Source organism: Pungitius pungitius, chromosome 17, assembly GCF_949316345.1.
Source record: "Pungitius pungitius chromosome 17, fPunPun2.1, whole genome shotgun sequence".
Classification (NCBI taxonomy): Eukaryota; Metazoa; Chordata; class Actinopteri; order Perciformes; family Gasterosteidae; genus Pungitius; species Pungitius pungitius.
This window is the reverse complement of record NC_084916.1, coordinates 17,520,077-17,538,115: the sequence shown is the minus strand read 5'-3', so window position 1 is coordinate 17,538,115 and position 18,039 is coordinate 17,520,077. Positions and strand designations below refer to the sequence as shown.

Here is an 18,039-nt window from a genome sequence, read left to right as displayed (position 1 = left end):
CAGCAGAAAAGAGCACTTTAGGGTTCCATCCCAAACTGTGATTAGTTCTTATTTTATAATGACACAAGTGTGTGTGTGTGTGTGTGTGTGTGTGTGTGTGTGTGTGTGTGTGTGTGTGTGTGTGTGTGTGTGTGTGTGTGTGTGTGTGTTGGTGACAGCTGAAGAGCTCGTTTCGTAAGTTGAGGTTTTGGACGTTTAAAGCGCTTCAAAGAGAAAGTGGTTTGATGGAAACCTTCTGGACACATCGTGTCAAAATCTGAAACTGAACGAATGAGACTTATTGCAGACAACGTTTAGGGCTTTGGTCGTTATGCTTCTGCAGTGGGTCCAGGTGGATTTTAATCTACGACTCTGTGAAGGTGAACATGAAGGATGTGAAGAGCAGAAACTGGCGGCATCTTTTATCTTAGTGTAGTTTTGTGTTATTAATCGCTGTCATCCTCACTTAATCAATGGCTTTGGGAGTATGTAACACACAATAATAATGGTTTCCATCCGTGCAGTATGATGAGTAATCGAGGAAAAATGAGTATGGATTCATGTCCTCGAGTGCTTTGTGCGTTACAATGCCGAGGGCCACTCCTGCTGGGAACATAAAGACGATCAGCCACACCCACAATACATCATCTATACCCCAGAATTCTAGCCTCTCTTTGAATGTTTGTGATCCTGACGGGACCACACCTGTACTTGTCTCCATTGTTCAGTCTAATTGGCACATTCAAAATGTCAAACTGACAGTTGTATTGGAAAACTTTGGATCATACAATCATTATTAGTAATATTATGAACACAATGCACAACATTCAACTTCATTTTGTTGTGGATCTATTTATTTGATTAAACAATAGAAAACAAGTTTCTTGGGATGGAAAATATTTTAATATTTTGTATATTTTCTTTGCATATAAATATGTCTATTATGTGGAGTTATTACATTTAGATTTGAGTACCTTTTTCTAAATAATACTAAATACTAAAAAGCTTTTAAATAGATTCATAATACATTGCAGAAGGTCAGCAAACTGTAAATATGTTGTTTTAACTCAATTCTCAATCATCACTTCTGATCAATTAGGGCTGAAGAAATAAAAAACACTACAACAGCTTCTTATTGCAGCTTTTTCACACCGTTTTTTGCACAAATTAAATGCAAAACATTCCCACAACTTTGAAAAGCTTTCATTTTCACATTACATTTCCGCCATAATCATATTGAGAGAGGAACATAATACGTGACACTACAACAGCAGCACAGGTAGAAGCGACCAATCAGAGCGTAGAGGCTGTGAGCTTCATAACATCCACTCTGCTGCTGTAAGAAGAGAGCGGACCTCGGGACGAGCAGGTGTTTCCCAGCAACGCAGCAGGTTCGGCTCGGTTTATGAGCCCGTTGCTCAGGACCAACCTGCCTCCACGCTTCCCTTTATTTATATGGTTGTGTAAAAGCCATAAACGCACTTCAGTCCTGAGCTCACAGGACACGTTCTTCTGCTCATCTCTGATGGTAGAATAAAATAAAATAAAATAATAAAAATGTGCATTTACAAACAAAAGCAGCGTGACCCCCCTGACCCAAAGACAGTGCCGAGTTATTACTGGCTTTCCTTTTAATAGTCTCGCTTCCTCCTTGCCTTCTGTCTTCTTCCACCACACTCACCGCAGTTCCACTTTCCATCACATGCTTCAAGACACAACACCACAGGAACATTTGAATGGGCCTATTGGACACACAGCAGACCGGTCCAAATAAACACAGCAGTGTTTGCAGCAGTTTGGGGTGGAAACAATATTCAAAGTTATCTGAACTAGAACCACATTTTTTCACAAGCTGTTTCTCTTTAAGCAACTAGAAGTAAAAGTAAACTTAGACCTCAATCATTATTAGTCATGTGACTCGTTAGTACTGTCTTTCCAAAATAGTTTATATTTGTTTATAGGATTATTTAAGGAAAATATAATTTGGGTTGAAATAATTACATTTTTAACGTGAAAGGGCTACAACGTTCCAGCAGGTCGAAAAAGTGAAGTCAAGGCTTCGTGTCTTAAATTCTCTCTGCGGACCACCAGGGGGCGACTTCTCGTCCCACAGAAGTCTATGAGAAAACTAAAGTAGGATTTAGCTGAGGTTTATTCATTTGGTATCACCTTAACCCACAGAAAACTTCTAAATCATCCAATGATTTCATCTAATCGCACGCCGCTAACTGCACGAAAGAGCGTGTTCCTTCAACTCAAACAGCCACCTCCACCGTGGTCTCACTCCTTCCCGCCGCGACCAAAGACATTTGTTTGGACGCGGCGCTGTCATCCGCGGAGCGCTCGTTGGACTGGGAGGTCTGCCCCTCCACGCCGTCCGCCAGCGCCTTCTTGTACACCCCCGCCAGGCTCTGCCTGAAGCGCCCCCTCACGTCCAGACCCGTGCAGAAGTACAGCAGCGGGTTCACGCAGCTTTTGAAGTAGGCCACGCCCTTCGCCACAGGGTGCCAGATCTTCACCACCACGTTCTTGCTGTCCACCATCTTCACCAGCTGGAGGCAGTGGTACGGCGCCCAGCACAGGAAGAAGGCCGCGACCAACAAGGCCAGGATGCGCAGGGGGCGGGACTTCCCGGTCAGGCGGGTGCGTTGGATGCCGACTCCGGCCAGAGTGTAACAGACGACGATGACCACGAAGGGCAGCATGAAGCCGCACAGGAAGCGGACGGAGTAGAGCGCCAGTTTGGCGGCGTTGTCGGTCTCCTTCACCTCCAGCGAGCACTTGGTCAGGTTGTTCTTCTGGTAGACCTGGCGGTAGAAGAAGTACGGCGCGCTGAAGACGGTGGCGGCGATCCACACGCAGACGGCGACCACCTTGGCGGCCCGGAGGGAGCGGTGCCGCTTGGTGAAGACGGGCCGCCAGACGCAGAGCGCCCGGTCCAGGCTGATCACCGCCAACAGGAAGACGGAGCAGAACATGTTGGCGTATTTGAAGAAGCCGTTGAACTTGCAGACGAAGACGCCGAAGGGCCAGCCGTCGAAGAAGAGCTTCTTGGTGAGGGAGAAGGCGCGCGTCACGCAGAAGATGAGGTCGGCCACCGCCAGATTCACCAACCACACGTTGGTGACCTTTGGCTGAGGTGGAGGAAGAGAAGAAGAAGGAAGGGAATGGGAATGGAGTGAGGAAAAAGGCTTTGTTCCCAATTCTGTTTCAAGGGGATTTTGGCTTGTTTGCTTTTGACGTGTCGTGAACACATTTTAAAGAAGTCGACAACGAGGTGGAAAGGTAAAAAAAAAAACGTATTTTCCAGCGTGTACAACGTGTTCGGACTTTAAGAAACACGACAACAGAACAAAGAGCTTCGCAGGTTATTTCTCCTCCTTCCAACCGGCCCAGTGAACCCACCTTGAGCTTGAATCCGGCCACCCAGATGACCAGGGAGTTCCCCGAGACGCCCAGCACGACGATCAGACTGTAGAGGACGATGGAGAAGGTGTCCATGATGGCGTCCACGTCCACCGCCGACGGCTTGAGTAGCGGGACGGAGGCGTTGAGAGACATCGTCGGCTGCAAGGCGTGAAATCAAAATGTAACGTGGTCCTATGACTATAGAGATATTTGTATAACCAACGCTGAATATAAAATTATTTAGTGACCTAAATTCATGCTGTAGAATATAATTGTGTAATTGTGAGTCTGGAATTAAACTTGTATGTACGGAGATGAATTTGGTGCGAGGAAATGTGGGGGTTGGGAAGCGGGAGGAAAGGAGCCACCGGCCGTCTGCATCGTGGTTTATTTGCGGGGGCGGAGTTAAGAACAACCAACCACGTTAAAGTTAAACAAGATCAAAAGGATCTGATGTCAACCACGGGGTAGTCAGGCTTAATTTGGGGCAAAATATGCATTTGATTCAACATTGGAATTAAAATAAGAGGATTTGTCCAACTTTGAAACTAAGAAAATGTTTTCAACCTACTGAATAAAGATGCAAATATAAACCACACAATGTGGTCTGGGAAAGAATTTGTGTTCTTCAATTCAGCTCTGATGTTCTCTGCTGTTCATGCCACAAATCTTCCTGGAGTGAGTCACCAGGAAAATAGATGTGACGCCGCTCATGTACCCAAGAAAAGTCCATGTGTGATCAAACTGAAAGTAATGTTAAGAATGACAAGAAGCCACCCCGTGAGCGGGAGTCAGCATGTGTGTGTGTGTGTGTGTGTGTGTGTTGCAATGAACTCTTACAGAGGTCATTTTACAGAGGGGGAGAAGAAGGCGAAGCTCAGAACAATAAAACAACTGAGTGACAGCTCTTTGCTCCTTTTAAACGTCCCACTCATATTCAGCCTCATAAGCCGCGGTGGTGATATTTTCTTCCTAATTAAGATCAAAGCTTGACGTCGTTAATGAAACATTGTTAATTAAACTTCGTTAATTAAACTTTGTTAATTAAACTTTGTTAATGAAACATTGTAGCGTCGGCAGCGCGTGAATTCGTTCAGGTCGTGATCTGTGTAATCTTGAAAGAAGAAATGGCCTTATCTCAATGTTTTTATGACACCCTTACACTACACACTACACACTACACACTACACACTACACACTCACACACCACACAGTGTTTTATACACATGCATTTGGCATTTTGATATTTTTCAAACAGAAAATACAAAGATTAAGGGTTAAATAAAAGTCATTTTTAGATGAAACAAACAAAAACGTGATTCAGTGTTTTCTTTCTGCACATTGTCCCTTTAAGGGATCGCACACTATCATCACAAACACACATCGCTCTCTTAGCTGTGTTTTATTATTCCAGGGCTCCATGGCCTTCACGAGTCCAGAGTCATCGACGTTATCCCACAGCTCATCAAAGCGTACAACGAGCCCCGAGGACCTAAACACCAGTTCAACGACGTCGAGTTAAGAAAAGCGCTTTGAGAAAATGTCTCATTTCTTACCCGCAGATGTTCTCTGGTCATGCAGATGTCACAGCGACGGCGTGTCACTGGTCAGAGACCCAAGAGGAGACACATCTTTATGAGTCGCGTGTGTGTGTGTGTACGTGTGTGTGTGTGTGTACGTTTGTGTGTGTGTACGTGTGTGTATGTGTGTGTGTGTGTGTGTGTGTGTGGGTGTTCACGCACAGTGAAGTTCCTCCGTAACCCTGTTACTTTAGTGTCAAAAGCAGGACGTGCGTTTTGTGTGTGTTAACCCCCCCGGCCCCTCTCTCTCGCTTACACTCATTCACACACACGCACACAGACACACAGACATACACACACACAGACACACACACACACACACACAGACACACACACACACAGACACATAGGCTCTTCCTCTTCCTCTCTCTCTTGTTTTGTGTCTGGCTGCATCTTCCTGTGTGAAAGCTTCTTGTTTCCTTCTCAAACACGAACACACACGCACACACACGCACACGCACACACACGCACACGCACACGCACACACACGCACACACACACACACGCACACACACAAACAGACGGAGTGAATGACCGTCTTGGGTTATTCGGACAGAGACAGACAGCCAATCAGGTTCCTCCGAGCCGGGCCAACGACCTCCTTTCATTACAAAAGATGACTTTAGTAATCATCATAATTCCTTGAGGAAAACTCAAACATCCACTATACAAACATTGTCAATTCTAATTGTTTTTAAAGCGGATTTGATGATTTGAGTAAAAAAAAGGGGAAGTTTATTTTACACAAACAGTAAACAGTCTCATGTATTGGGCTTTAATGAAAAGAAGAAGAAAGAAACCATCAAAGTGCAACGTGGCTGCTGATGCAACACATTGAGAAAAGCTCTACAGTCCATTTAGCATCTAACTGTGATATAAAAGGAACTGCTGTTTGTATCAATCAACATGAATGCCGATAAATTCCTGTATATCACTTTAATGAATAAATAAGTGGACATAATGTAATGTGGGTCACACTAATTCATTCAGACTCATTAAATTGCTTCCTTCCCACATTCCGCTGGCTCCCAGAAAGGCTTCAATGTCCCGCCCTCTCTTCCCCTCGGCCAATCAGGTCTCTCCTCACAGAGGTCGGGAGCTGTTGCAAAAAGGTTACATCAGAGATGCTGATGTGACACACAGCAAAAGTCCTTCAACCAACAACTGCAGCTCAGATTTACTCTCAACACACAGTTTTACATCTTATCTGAATATTGTTCACACGTGTATTGGAAATAAGAAATGTGATAACCATGAATTCCACATGTTGGTCAGTGTGTTAAACGTTAGCGCTTCGCTCTAAACACCACTGTTACTCTTTAGAAACCCATGAAAAACATGAAAGGAAAACATGTGATTTAAATAATGATATTTTAAATGTTTTAACCGTTTGTTAAACTTCCAGGTGAAGAATCTTTAGTTTTAAACCCAGTTGATGTCCCGCTTTGTGGTCAAACGTAGTGAACGTGACACCATTTCGTCACCATTTCCTCCTTCTCTTCTTTATTTTCATTTCTCTTTCAGTGTGCAGACACGACCGCATTGAGCTGTCATTTGGAGAAACTGCCCGTCATCCTCGACAGGGAAACGAAACGAATACAAATGTGAGTAAAGTCACAGAACTTTATATTATGAGCTAAACTAAATAATAATAAAAATAATAATAATTTATTTTGTTTATTCATAAGCCACTCTTCATCAACTCATTTTAGAGTGAGACAGAGCCATGTTGAGTTTGAAAAACAATTCAAAGGTTTCTTCCTGAAATGTAACAGGGATTTATGGATGAGTTCATTCTTCTTATTTTTTGCATTTCATTTTCATTTTATTTTAAATGACATTAAACAAAAGCGCATCTAGAATCACATCACAGATCACATATTTGTATCTGCCTGTAAGGATGGATGTATATGAACTGTTATTGTGTTTTGTTTCTTAGTTTTGTTGTCCATGTTTTAGTCCTTTTCCTCTTGTCGTCCTTTGTGTTTAAAGATGGCCGCCCCTCTGCCGGTCGTTGCTTTGCTCATCGCGCTGATGCAAGGTCAGAAGTTCCCCGTTCACTCAGGCAACAGCTGTTTCGCAAGGCCGAAGTACACTTGTTGTGTTATTTCCTATTTCCAGTCAAATCAAAGCCTTACACCTTACATCTGCACCCCCCCCCCCCTCTCCCCCCATCAGGTGTCCTTTGTGAGACCTGGAAGGCCACCCTGCCCAAGAGGATGGAGGGCGTCGCTGGCTCCTGCCTCGAGGTCCCGTGTCGTTTCGATGTCCCCCAAAAGGAGGAAGCCAACATCGTGAACAGCTCGTGCGCCGGCATCTGGAAGAAAGGACGAGTGGACGCCCCCCCCGTCTTCAGTGAAGGGCATCCTCACGCCAACACCATGCAGGTGGGTCCTCTCAACGATGTCAATGTCCAACCCGTCAAACCTTTGGTGACACCTGGTGGACGAGGGACTGAAGTCTCCCTGTGGTAAAGAAACGAGGTGGACACTTTTCCGGTACTGAGTTTTAGAGGCGCTAGCTGATCCCCCCCACATCCAGTCGTTATGCTAAGCTAAGCTAACCCAGATCTGTCCCTTTGTGTAGAAGACATGACTTGAGCTTAGAGTAGTCCTTGTGGACGTTGTGTCAGAAGCCGTTCCAGTGGAGATGCGTCTCTTTTACATCCCACCTGACATCTTTGTTTAAGGGTTCATGTCTCGTGCCGTTAGGGGGAAATCGTCGGGGACTTGGCGAAGAAGAACTGCAGCACAACGTTCCACAGGTTCCCCAAGAACCAGAGCGACATCTTCTTCTTCAGACTCAGCTGTTTAAATCACGTCAAGTACAATTTCCATGAAGGCGTCATGATTGACGTCCGAGCAGGTAAGCGTGGATTACATTGATCAGTACATGTTTGATGGTTATTGATGTATTTGGCTGTTTAGATGATGTTTCTACGAGGAGACCATCCAAGTGGTCGTCAGTGGTGTGCAGCATCTTTTGAGCCACATGAGGGAGATGTTTGTATTTTATAATCATTTTAAACTACTTGGAACATTGAATCCAGTATGAAAGGCTGACGTGCAAAAGCTTTTCTAAATAATGTAATGTGTAATGTAATGTAGTCCTTTAACGTATATCACTTACAACATAATGTCAGAGTCGCAGTAAAACACTTGATAAAGATGTTTTAATTATTTGTTAAAAAAAAAAAAAGTTGGGACCAACAAAGTTGTATTATTATGATTATTTTGACCACTATCCAAGAAACCCAATGATCTATAAAGAATAATCTGAAAAAAAAATCCCAATATCAAAACTAACAATCAGAGCTAAAGAGAGAATTAAAGAGCTGAATCCCAAACACGGCACCTGCCCCCCCCCCCTCCACAGAGCCGCCCCCCCCCCAGCTGACCTCTGTGGGTCAGGTGACGGAGGGAGACCAGGTGAGGCTGCAGTGCTTTGCCCCAGTGCCCTGCTCCACGCTGCCCCCCTCCATCACCTGGCTGCCCCGAGACCCCTCCTGGCAGGAGCAGACGCAGACACAGCAGGTGATTCGCTCATTCCTTCATTCACCCCCCCCCCCCCTCAAGTAGGGACACCACAGCTAACGTTCACAGTCAAGGACTTGTAAGGACTCTTGTTAAAATATTCTGATGATTGGTATTGATTTACTACTGAACATCAGGATTTCATCTTGTTATTAGATCAGCATTTGCTGTTAATCATTTTTACCGCCTTTAACTTAAATAAACTACAACTTGTGACAATGAACTTACAATTTTAAATAATTCTGTGTTTTTACATGGATTGAAACAGAATAGAATATTACATAACAGAATATTATTATAATTTGAAAATGAAATAGAGGTTTAGATTTGATTTTTTCCTTTGTTTTCCCGAAGCAGAGTCTGGACGGACTGAGGACGATGACCTCCACGTTGACCTTCGCCGCCTCAGCCGAGCATCACGACCACAGCGTCTCGTGCTCCGTGTCCTACCCGCTGACCGGAGGGGGGAGCAGCCGCCCCCCCCCTGCCACCCACACCCTCAACGTCCTGTGTGAGACACACAGGAGAGTGTGGGGGGGGGGGGGGGGCAATGGCATTAACATTTATATGTTTATTTTCAATTTTTTATTTTTATATGGTGTCATTTGGAGTGTGAGAAAAAATTATAATAAATTTAGCAATTTAACAAGACAACGAATGATTAGATCATAATAATTGGTGGATGGTTTTACTAAATGGTATTTGTTGAAGGGGGTCATAATTGTTGCTTGTGATGTTGTTGTCTTGTTTAGAATCAACGTAGTGGAATAAAAGGACAGTATAGATGTTGTATTTTGTTCAGATTTCCCTCGACTGGATTTGATCATTTTAACACCAAGTCCAACTCTCTGCTTCCCCAAGACGGCCCCCGAGGGACCGAGGCGACTCTCAGCACGTCGGTTCCCGTTCCCGAGGGCAGCAACGTGACGTTCACCTGTCGGAGCGACGCCAACCCGCCTGTGAGCCTCTACACCTGGTACCGAGTGGACGGCGGCGAGGTAAACCACAGTGTTCAGTGATTTCTGGGCAACCATTTATTCCACCAGAGCCACCGTTCACACTGTAAAAGTAAAAAGCACCTCAGCGGCTCCCCTTTGACCCCCGGCGAGCTTTTTCTTCTGGTTGCCTGATGGGACCAAAGGCCTCACTGCGAGTCTTCACCCACAACAGTTGACGGGGACGGGCGAGGGACGGACGCTGGTCCTCAAGGTCACTCAGAAGGACAGCGGGGCTCATGTGTGCGAAGCTCGAGCCCAGAATCTCTCCCAGTGGTCCGCGCCTGTGACCCTGGAGGTCAGCACCACCTCAGGTGAACATCTGACGCTTCCTGGCCCTCTGAGGCCGCGGACGCTTTAAATTGGTGACGTGGTGAAGCTGAGGGTGGTGTTTTTCAGGCAGCAGGTTGGAGGCGGCTCCCTACGCCCTCTGTGGAGTGCTGCTGGTCGTCTGCGTGGTGACTGTGGTGGTGGGTGTGTACAAGTACCAGAGGTAAGGCCCCCCCCACCCCGATGTGTTTGAGGTGTGACTTTTATCCTCCGACGGCTCATATTCTTCTTCTGTTTTGTTCTTCTCACCCAAAGTATTTCCGGGAGGCTGAAGGTAAGTGGGGACTTCTCAGTGAGTGACAGCCAGACGGTGAACGCCCCCCTCCCCCGCATAACACTCATAGAGAAGATCTGATAGAGACTTCTATGAAGTCTCGCTGACATCCTCGGTCATGCTGACTCATCTCTAACCATGTGACCTGTCCTTTCATCTGTTTGAGTGTCTCCTCGTCAGCTTTCACAAAACAAAGATTCCTCATAGACACCTTTGTTCAAAGGAGCTCGGTTTAAACCTGGATCAAAGATCAAAATGCAACAATTGCTGGAGACCTTTTGGAAGTCTGATCCTTTCTGAATGTTCATTCCAGCGGATCGAGCTGCAGGTCGAGCGGACCTACACCGACCTGAGACCCCGCAGCGTCACCTCCGAGTACGAGCAGCTCCAGGTATCCAGCTGGGACTGGCTGAGACTGGCTGTGACTGGTTGTGAGTGGCTGTGATTGGCTGTGATTGGCTGTGACTGGTTGTGATTGGCTGTGATTGGCTGTGACTAGCTGTGATTGGTTGAGGTATTTGAAGAGATCAGAGCTGAGCATTGATTTTTCGAACATTTAAAGTTGAATCTAATCATTCTCATACGTTCTCATATGTTTCTTTTTCATCCCAAAAGTCACATGGGCCCACGGCGACGCCCTCTGATGAAGTTCACAACTACGAGAACCCCATCGCCCTGCGAGCCATGTACAAGAACCTCCCCCCGAAGAGCACCTGAAGCTGCAACGGTCCAAACGGGATGTTTCTACAGAAACATTTTGGAAAAGGCTTCACAAAAAACAAATATTTTTGCCACGTGGGCTTTTTCACACAGTTGTTTGTGTTTGGAAAACGTTTCATCCGGAAATGAGATGAGAAATCTGTGTGTAGGAGGAGGAGTAATAAACTTTGAAGATGTTAAATCATCCGACTTTCTTGTGTCTACCAAACTGTTGTGAAAGGAGGATTGTTGAGTTATTTCAGAGATTTTTGGTGTCAGAGATGAAGAGATGCACTGATGACCCTGAGAGATAAGAGGTGAAACAAAACAAAAGAAAGACATCCGAGGCTCATTTACCAGACGCCTCGTGACTCCAACGTTGCGCCTTTGCGCTCATTATGAGAACTCATTCTGACGGGTCCCTGAGACTCTAACTCAATCTAAAGCAGATGTTGAACTGATGAGGCAGCGTTCTACTGATCATCACCCAAAAGGACAATTTTCCGAACCTGCAATAATTTTACCAGTTTTAATTATCACCTGGAGCTGCAGCTCAATAGACGAGGCTTAATTTAATTTAGCTTAATTTAGAGGCCTGTAGCCTCACACAAACTCCTGCCCTGGTTAAAAAAAGCAAATGCACGATGACCTCCACCGTCTGTGACCCGACGGTGGAGGTCATCGTGGGGGGGGGGGGGGGGGGCGCGGCAAGCAGCAGGAAGCGCTGTCACGCTCCACTTCATGCCCGCGCTGGAGGTCCGGATTCCTGCACATTTAGGCTGTGTGGGTGTGTAATGCCTAAAATAGACGCCCCTCCCTCCGCCATGCCCCCCCCCCTGTTCACCCATTCACTGCTGCATTCCAACATTCCTCCACTCAACAGAGCTCCAAAAAAAAGAGGGAGAGAAAAGAAGATAATAAGTAGAATATTTCCGGAACGTGGGCATTCGGGGAAATGATTAATGGGCTTGTGAAAACCACTATTGAGAACAAGCCCCGCCCAAAACCCCCAAATACAACTCTCCCATTACCCCAAATGGCATTGTTGTCTTTAATGTCGTGACGTGTTTCCGTGCACTGCCACTAAGGTCGGAGGTTCAAACCCCTTCTGTGATCTGAGATCAAACATTTAAGAAATGGGTTTTTGTGGGGCGAGGATGAAGCTCCAGGTCAAATATTCCGTATCGTGCCGGTTTGATACCACAAACATTTCATCAGAAGCAGGAAATCAGAAGCTTCTTGGAAGCTTGAATCAACGTCATTCCTCCAAACTTCAGTCTGCTGACGACAGGCTTTAAGGAAGTCAAACCGCCATCATTAATGAAGTGAGTAACAACAACTTCCACAACTGTCGCTTTTTGGCAGATATTTCCCTCCATAGTGACTTAAAACTCATGAGTAAGTTGTGACTTGTTCCTAAAAATGACCATTCTTGCAACTAGGAAAAGTACCACCTGCATCAGGGTTTTTATCCAAAGCTGGATTTAGGAAAAGCATCATTGTGTAAATCCACTGTATAGAAGTCATAAAAACTCACATGACAAACATGGGAAGAAAGCGGCGGATGTGCTAGATGTTGTCTGGGATGCTTCAGGGCTTCACACTTCAGAGCAGGAGAGTTTCTTCATTTAAAGAATGAAGCGAGAAACAACTGGACGGAGAAGATGCCTCAGGCCCAACTTTGATTGACAGATGGTTCATCTGAGCTCCATTAAGCCTCGTCTATTGAGCTCCAGGTGATAATTAAAACATGTAAAAATGTTAATTACAGCCTTTCTAATCAGGTAAGAGGGGGTGAAGGATACTGAGCTGATGGGTTGAGTTGGTTTGATTTAGTCTATCATCTCCTGAATGGATTATTGATGGACTGAGACGCCGGAGCGCTTGACTTTTCCCTCTTTTCCCTCTCAGCTGCAAGCTTGTCTCTTTAAATTAGCAGACATTTGGACACCAGAGGAGAGAAAACTACATTTGTCAGTAGATCAGTAGATGTTTTTTTTGTCAAATCGTCATTTTGTGTCATTTATTCATTCACCGCATCCTGCTGCTGCTTTCGTTTGTTTTCATGATTAACTTCATTATTGCCTCAGCAGAGGACGTCATCTTAGGCTATTTTTTTTTCTTTTCAGATGAAGGGGGGGGGGGGGTTAGAGGAAGGGGGGGGCAGGGGGGGTCTGACCAGCGTGGGCGTCGAGAGGCTTGCATGGCGACGATGGCTGATGACTCAGGTGATGTGTCATGCTGCGAAGCTTTAAAAGGGAACTTTTACATGTGTCCACACAATAACACACACACCGTAGTACAGTAGACACACTGGACTGGAGAAGCTTTGTTTACTACAGCAGCAGCAGGAGAGATGAAATGTAAGTTTATTCATCATACCTATAGGGCACGTGTGTGTGTGTGTGTGTGTGTGTGTGTGTGTGTGTGTGTGTGTGTGTGTGTGTGTGTGTGTGTGTGTGTGTGTGTGTGGAGAGAGGAGCTTCACTACACGTGGTCTGTACTCTTACTTTTAGAGTCAGTGTGATGGGAGAGAGTTTGTGAATGAATGTTGTGAATTAAATTAAATGTCATACTGTGTTTGGTGTCGGGTCAGGCAGCGGCTGTGTGAAGGTGTGTGTGTGTGTGTGTGTGTGTGTTGGGGGTTTCCCTCTTCCTGCAGACACCAATGAACGCACACAGACACTTACATGGTTGCACTATTATGTGGTGACTTTCCTGAGGGGGGAAATAGTGTATTACAGGTTTTATTTATTTCAAACTAAAAAAAACAGAACTAAGCACAATATTCTGAAAATGTGAACTTCAATTATCAAAAAAAGGCACTTTCATAATTTCCTATCAATTAAACTTTAAATTAAACTCTAAAAGAGTTCTATGATGCTGTGAATTTGACACCGTGGTTGTGGTACTCGTTGTGTCCGATCAGGGGCTCGCTGTAAGACCTTCTCCCGCCTCAATGCTTCTGTGTTTTCATGAATGAAAAGTTGTAAGGTTACACAAACACAACGAGTCTCTAAGGTGCATGTGTGTGTGTGTGTGTGTGTGTGTGTGTGTGTGTGTGTGTGTGTGCATGTGTCTGAGAGAGATGACGCACAGGGGCAATGACGTCATCTCACATACCGTCATGTGACTCTGCCTGTAAATCGTTGCTTTGTTAATAAGTCTGATATTATGCGGATAATTTACACCGTTTCAAAAACCGCCATTAAGAACCAGTGCGACCAGCAGAGCTTCCACCGTTCCTAGAGAGCTGGCAGCTCGCTCCGGGTGGAGGAAGTTGGCGTTCCTGCCAGACGCTGCTCACGTCCCTTCAGAAGTTCATCGGAGCTTCTCCAGATAAAAGTCGGACGGAAGGCCGACACCAAGTGAAAATGGTGGTGTGTCGGCGTGCGTCGGCGTGCGACGGCGTGTGACGGCGTGCGTCGGCGTGTGACGGCGTGTGACGGCGTGCGCTGCCGAAATGAGCTGCTGCCGAGGATAGCCTTCTGATGTAATCCATAGGTTCCCTTTGTGTGCTGACGATGAGCCGACCCTGTGGGTCAGTAGGTCCTTTGAAGGGAAGTCCTGTCTTCAATGACCTCATTTGTGTGGTTGTTCAAGCAGAGTGAAGGAGAAGTGAAGCTCCCACCTGGAGATGTTCTGGCTCACCTCTCTGTGGTGAATCGCTGTCAAACTGACGAGACGCTCGCTGTCTCAAAGTCTCAAAGAACTCAAAGTCATTCCGCTATTTGAGGTTTTCTGTTTTTTAAAGGGAGGGACATCCCTATATTTCAGATTTTGGAATAAGATTGTGTTCTTTAATTCAAAAAAGATTCTGCTTTCCAAAAAAAGTTATAGATTTATTATTTGAAAAAAATAAAAAAATCAAACCATCAAACGACAAAAATCAACAAAATCATTTCAAGGAGAAGCAATGAAGGGTTTTTATGGACAAAAGTCAAATTCATTCTGAAGATTATTTTAGTGAATATATAAAAATGCATAAAAAGCCCCAAAGTTGATCTTTCCCAACAAAATGTGGACGACCCCCCCTGTGACCTTTAACCTTAAAGTGCTGTCTGAATGACAGTAAAAGTGTCTTAAGTTCTCCGTCTCAGACAAAGTGGATGTTTTCCCTTTGAAGAGGCGTCGTCACGGTGACGTCAGCACAGGGAGCGGTCTGAGTCACAGCAGTGCCCCACCGGCCCCCTCCTCCTTTACACCAGGAGGCCCACAGCGGGGTGGGAGAGGGGGGGGGGGGGACATTCCTCACGTTCCTTCACCCTGATCAAACACCGACAGACAGTTCCCTCCTCGGGGGAAGCAGCCGGTGGGTTCACAGACCTGCATCGTCTTGCTTAAGGTGCTGCTTCCTTGCAGCCGAAGGGACGAAGACAAAACAAACCACTGAGGACTCATTCCCTCTCAGGTGGAGGAGATGACAGCTGGACGTTTGCTTTCTGTGTGTTTATCAGAATGCAGGATGAGGCGTTCAAAGACAGGAGGCCCGTTGAGTCCTGAGAGATTACTCAGAGAGGAACCGCCTTTCTCTCAATCAAATCCAATGTCTTCATATCTAGTAATATTATATATCATTACTAGTATACTTTTAAATGTATTCATGTATTTGTCCTTATATTTATACAGTCTTGTATTTGGGTCATTTGCACATGAACATCTGTGCAGATGTGTGTTCAGTGCATGTAAAAAACTGCTGAAAGAAGCAATGTTAATGTTAATAAATGGTCTGAAGCTTTATGGGCATCATCCAGCTCGTTACTTTAGAGTCTTGAGCCACATCTTCTGCTCCATTGACCTCTTTCCAGCAGCAGGAAATGTTTTTCGGTGACGAAGCTTTGAAGATCAAACTGACAGCAGAGAACCGGGGAACACATTTGAGCCTGTGGTTTTTAGAGGTGGAGGAGACCAAAGACGGAGCTCAGAGTAGAAACACAAACACGGGCCTGGCCTATTTAGGTCACTAAACTTTTGATCACACACGTAATCTCTAATCGGAACTCATGCTTTGAAGTTCTTAACCAACTGTAGAACAGAATATAAGTCACAGTAGAGTCTGAAAGGTAATCATTTGGTTTGGATTAGCCCGTTTAGCGGCAGCAGTGTTCTTTTGTCAGATATTAGACCAGCTTATTTTATTTGTTCATTTATGCACAGTAATTTAAATTTTAGAGGTTTCTGCTGTTATTCAGACCCAGAAACATCTTGTTTGACAAATACTGATGTTACACCATCAGGAAATACATCAATAGGAAGAAAAACCGTTTCTGCACTAAGGCGACAAAATACAGTTACAGAAAGAAGCAACAGCCTGCAAACACAGAAACATGTCACGTGTCTTTTGTCAATGGTCTTTTAAAAAAATCTCTTCTTCTTCTTTTCAGTGATTCGTGACTCCGCCCCTTCTCTCCTCCACCTGCTGCTATTGGCTGAGCTGTTTGTCCGCTCATCGCCTCGGCCCGCCCACCACTCGCTCTGTGGGAGGTTCATGGAGATGTTCCTGCAGCTCAACAGCTTGGAAAACATGTCCAAAAACCTGCACCACCTGGTGAGAGCAGCTATAATTATTGATGTTGAAATATGTGTACCTCCTATCTTCAACAAGAATTTACTTTGTATTGTTTAAACTCTGACATACAAAGCCCTTTTCAGTAGGTGTGTGTGTTGTATTGTACAAAACAAAGATTTACACTTAAGAGGTAAACAGTCAAATCAGTTGTTTGATAGAAAACACAAGTGAACCAACAAAAGTCAACGTCTCTTGAGAAACACGTGTTTTTGTCCACATATTTAATTCAACGTGAATATTCCTCAGATTAAACACAATGCAGTCCAGATCCATGTGATCCATGTGTTCTCAAGGCAGTCATTTTACTCTTCTACATCACCACCTGTTCTTTTCTGTCCCGCTCATCACAGCTGTTCTGTTCCGTGTTCTGTTCCGTGTTTTTAAGCAACTTTCCTTCCCCATCGTGTCCCCACCAGACGGACAATGAACGCATGATCTTTGAACATGAGGAACACCGACTGGACGACCTTCCTCACATCCAACACAACCCAGCGCATGTCAGCTCACTGAAGGTAACGTTTCTTGAATCAAGGACATTCGAATGATGTCGTTTGGGATCTTAAAAAGTAGGTTTTAATGTCCCTTGTCTGTGGGTCCAATGTCTCCACAGATGAACGAGTCACTGTCCCGGCTGCTGCTGTACACGCGGTCCTTCAAGCTGCGCGTTGATTGGTTGAAAACAGCCAAAGAAAACGTCAGTTTGTCCTCCGAGGCCACAGAGGGCGCCGCAGCGCACCTCCTCCAGCTGTCCAACCTCCTCAACACGTCTCTTCTCCAGGTGGGACGACGAGGGCGCCTCATTTCATTACCATGAATCATACAACAATTCACCCCAAATAAAGAAAGCTAAATTGAAATAGAATTGGTAAATAAAGGAGGCTTTACCTGAATTCATAAAGAAAATGAATATAAAGCTTGAAAATCAGACGGAGAGGGAAAACACAGAAAATGGACCCATGGAATAACTTAAACAGAATGGCTTTATAAGCAAATTCTTAACAAAAAGATGTGAAATTGAAATGCTGACTATGGAAAATCATTCTATTGTACTACAATTGAAGCATTAAAGCACCATCATGTTCCAGTTCAAATTGTCTCATTAATAACCTCACATCTAGTGTGGCACATATGGTTCATAGACAAAATAAATAGAGACATACATACGGCCTCCTCTAAACTAAAGGTCCTCTCTGTCCTCAGATGGGGGAGGAGGTTCCCTCTTCGCGGCCCCCCCCCCTGGCCTCCGTCTCCACGGCCTTCGATGTCCTGCGCTTCTCCGTCGAGGTGTCTGAGCGGCTGCTGGTCTTCAGTGATTGGTCGAAAAGAGTCCTGGCGTCTCTCCAGAGACGCAGCGGCTGCCCGAGACATTAAAGCTCCGCCCCCCAGCCGGCAGGCAGCTGCTAACGCCCCCCCCCCCCCTCCCTATTTAAATGCTATGTGTTTACTTACCTCCCACCCTCTTGTCCCGACTGGAGCACGTTGACATTGGATGCATCGCCGTGGAGTTTGGTCTGATGTCTCACAGGACGGCATGAAAAGTGATGCAAGGCCCCCAGGAGAAGTTTGGGTTCCCTCACTCTGCCTCCAGCCCCAACGAGCCCCACGTGTTGTTCCAATCTTTTAATAATTGTTGGCTGGATTTGTTGCAGGACCTCATGACGCTCGAGTCTGA

At 45.4% G+C, this 18,039-nt stretch overlaps 3 protein-coding genes across 3 annotated transcripts; 2 read left to right on the top strand and 1 right to left on the bottom strand.

The window, feature by feature from the left end:
- Nucleotides 1-188: 188 nt before the first annotated feature.
- On the bottom strand, nt 189-5,250 carry LOC119219052 (C3a anaphylatoxin chemotactic receptor-like). Its single transcript, XM_037473912.2, has 3 exons — nt 4,944-5,250; nt 3,385-3,546; nt 189-3,113 (listed from the first exon to the last, which is right to left on the bottom strand). The coding sequence occupies exons 1-3, from the start codon at nt 4,962-4,964 to the stop codon at nt 2,235-2,237; spliced, it is 1,062 nt and encodes a 353-aa protein (XP_037329809.2). The 5' UTR covers nt 4,965-5,250; the 3' UTR covers nt 189-2,234.
- Nucleotides 5,251-6,499: 1,249 nt separating this feature from the next.
- Nucleotides 6,500-10,989, top strand: si:ch211-171h4.5 (myelin-associated glycoprotein). The gene is made up of 12 exons (XM_062558540.1): nt 6,500-6,571; nt 6,960-7,008; nt 7,146-7,354; nt 7,679-7,832; nt 8,343-8,500; nt 8,858-9,011; nt 9,362-9,498; nt 9,671-9,809; nt 9,895-9,988; nt 10,081-10,099; nt 10,413-10,490; nt 10,715-10,989. The coding sequence occupies exons 2-12, from the start codon at nt 6,960-6,962 to the stop codon at nt 10,814-10,816; spliced, it is 1,293 nt and encodes a 430-aa protein (XP_062414524.1). The 5' UTR covers nt 6,500-6,571; the 3' UTR covers nt 10,817-10,989.
- A 2,021-nt stretch (nt 10,990-13,010) lies between these two features.
- On the top strand, nt 13,011-17,738 carry il11b (interleukin 11b). Its single transcript, XM_062558654.1, has 5 exons — nt 13,011-13,026; nt 16,183-16,346; nt 16,784-16,879; nt 16,978-17,145; nt 17,568-17,738. The coding sequence occupies exons 1-5, from the start codon at nt 13,011-13,013 to the stop codon at nt 17,736-17,738; spliced, it is 615 nt and encodes a 204-aa protein (XP_062414638.1).
- Nucleotides 17,739-18,039: the final 301 nt, after the last annotated feature.

Coding starts and splice junctions, on each gene's coding strand:
- LOC119219052 (XM_037473912.2), bottom strand. CDS start 4,964: ATGACCAGAGAACATCTGCGG. Junction 3,547..4,943: donor TGACCAGAGAACATCTGCGG/GTAAGAAATGAG, acceptor CACGCCTTGCAG/CCGACGATGTCTCTCAACGC. Junction 3,114..3,384: donor TGGCCGGATTCAAGCTCAAG/GTGGGTTCACTG, acceptor CCTCCACCTCAG/CCAAAGGTCACCAACGTGTG.
- si:ch211-171h4.5 (XM_062558540.1), top strand. CDS start 6,960: ATGGCCGCCCCTCTGCCGGTCGTTGCTTTGCTCATCGCGCTGATGCAA. Junction 9,012..9,361: donor CCACACCCTCAACGTCCTGT/GTGAGACACACA, acceptor TGCTTCCCCAAG/ACGGCCCCCGAGGGACCGAG. Junction 10,491..10,714: donor CCGAGTACGAGCAGCTCCAG/GTATCCAGCTGG, acceptor TCATCCCAAAAG/TCACATGGGCCCACGGCGAC.
- il11b (XM_062558654.1), top strand. Junction 16,880..16,977: donor CGCATGTCAGCTCACTGAAG/GTAACGTTTCTT, acceptor ATGTCTCCACAG/ATGAACGAGTCACTGTCCCG. Junction 17,146..17,567: donor TCAACACGTCTCTTCTCCAG/GTGGGACGACGA, acceptor CTCTGTCCTCAG/ATGGGGGAGGAGGTTCCCTC.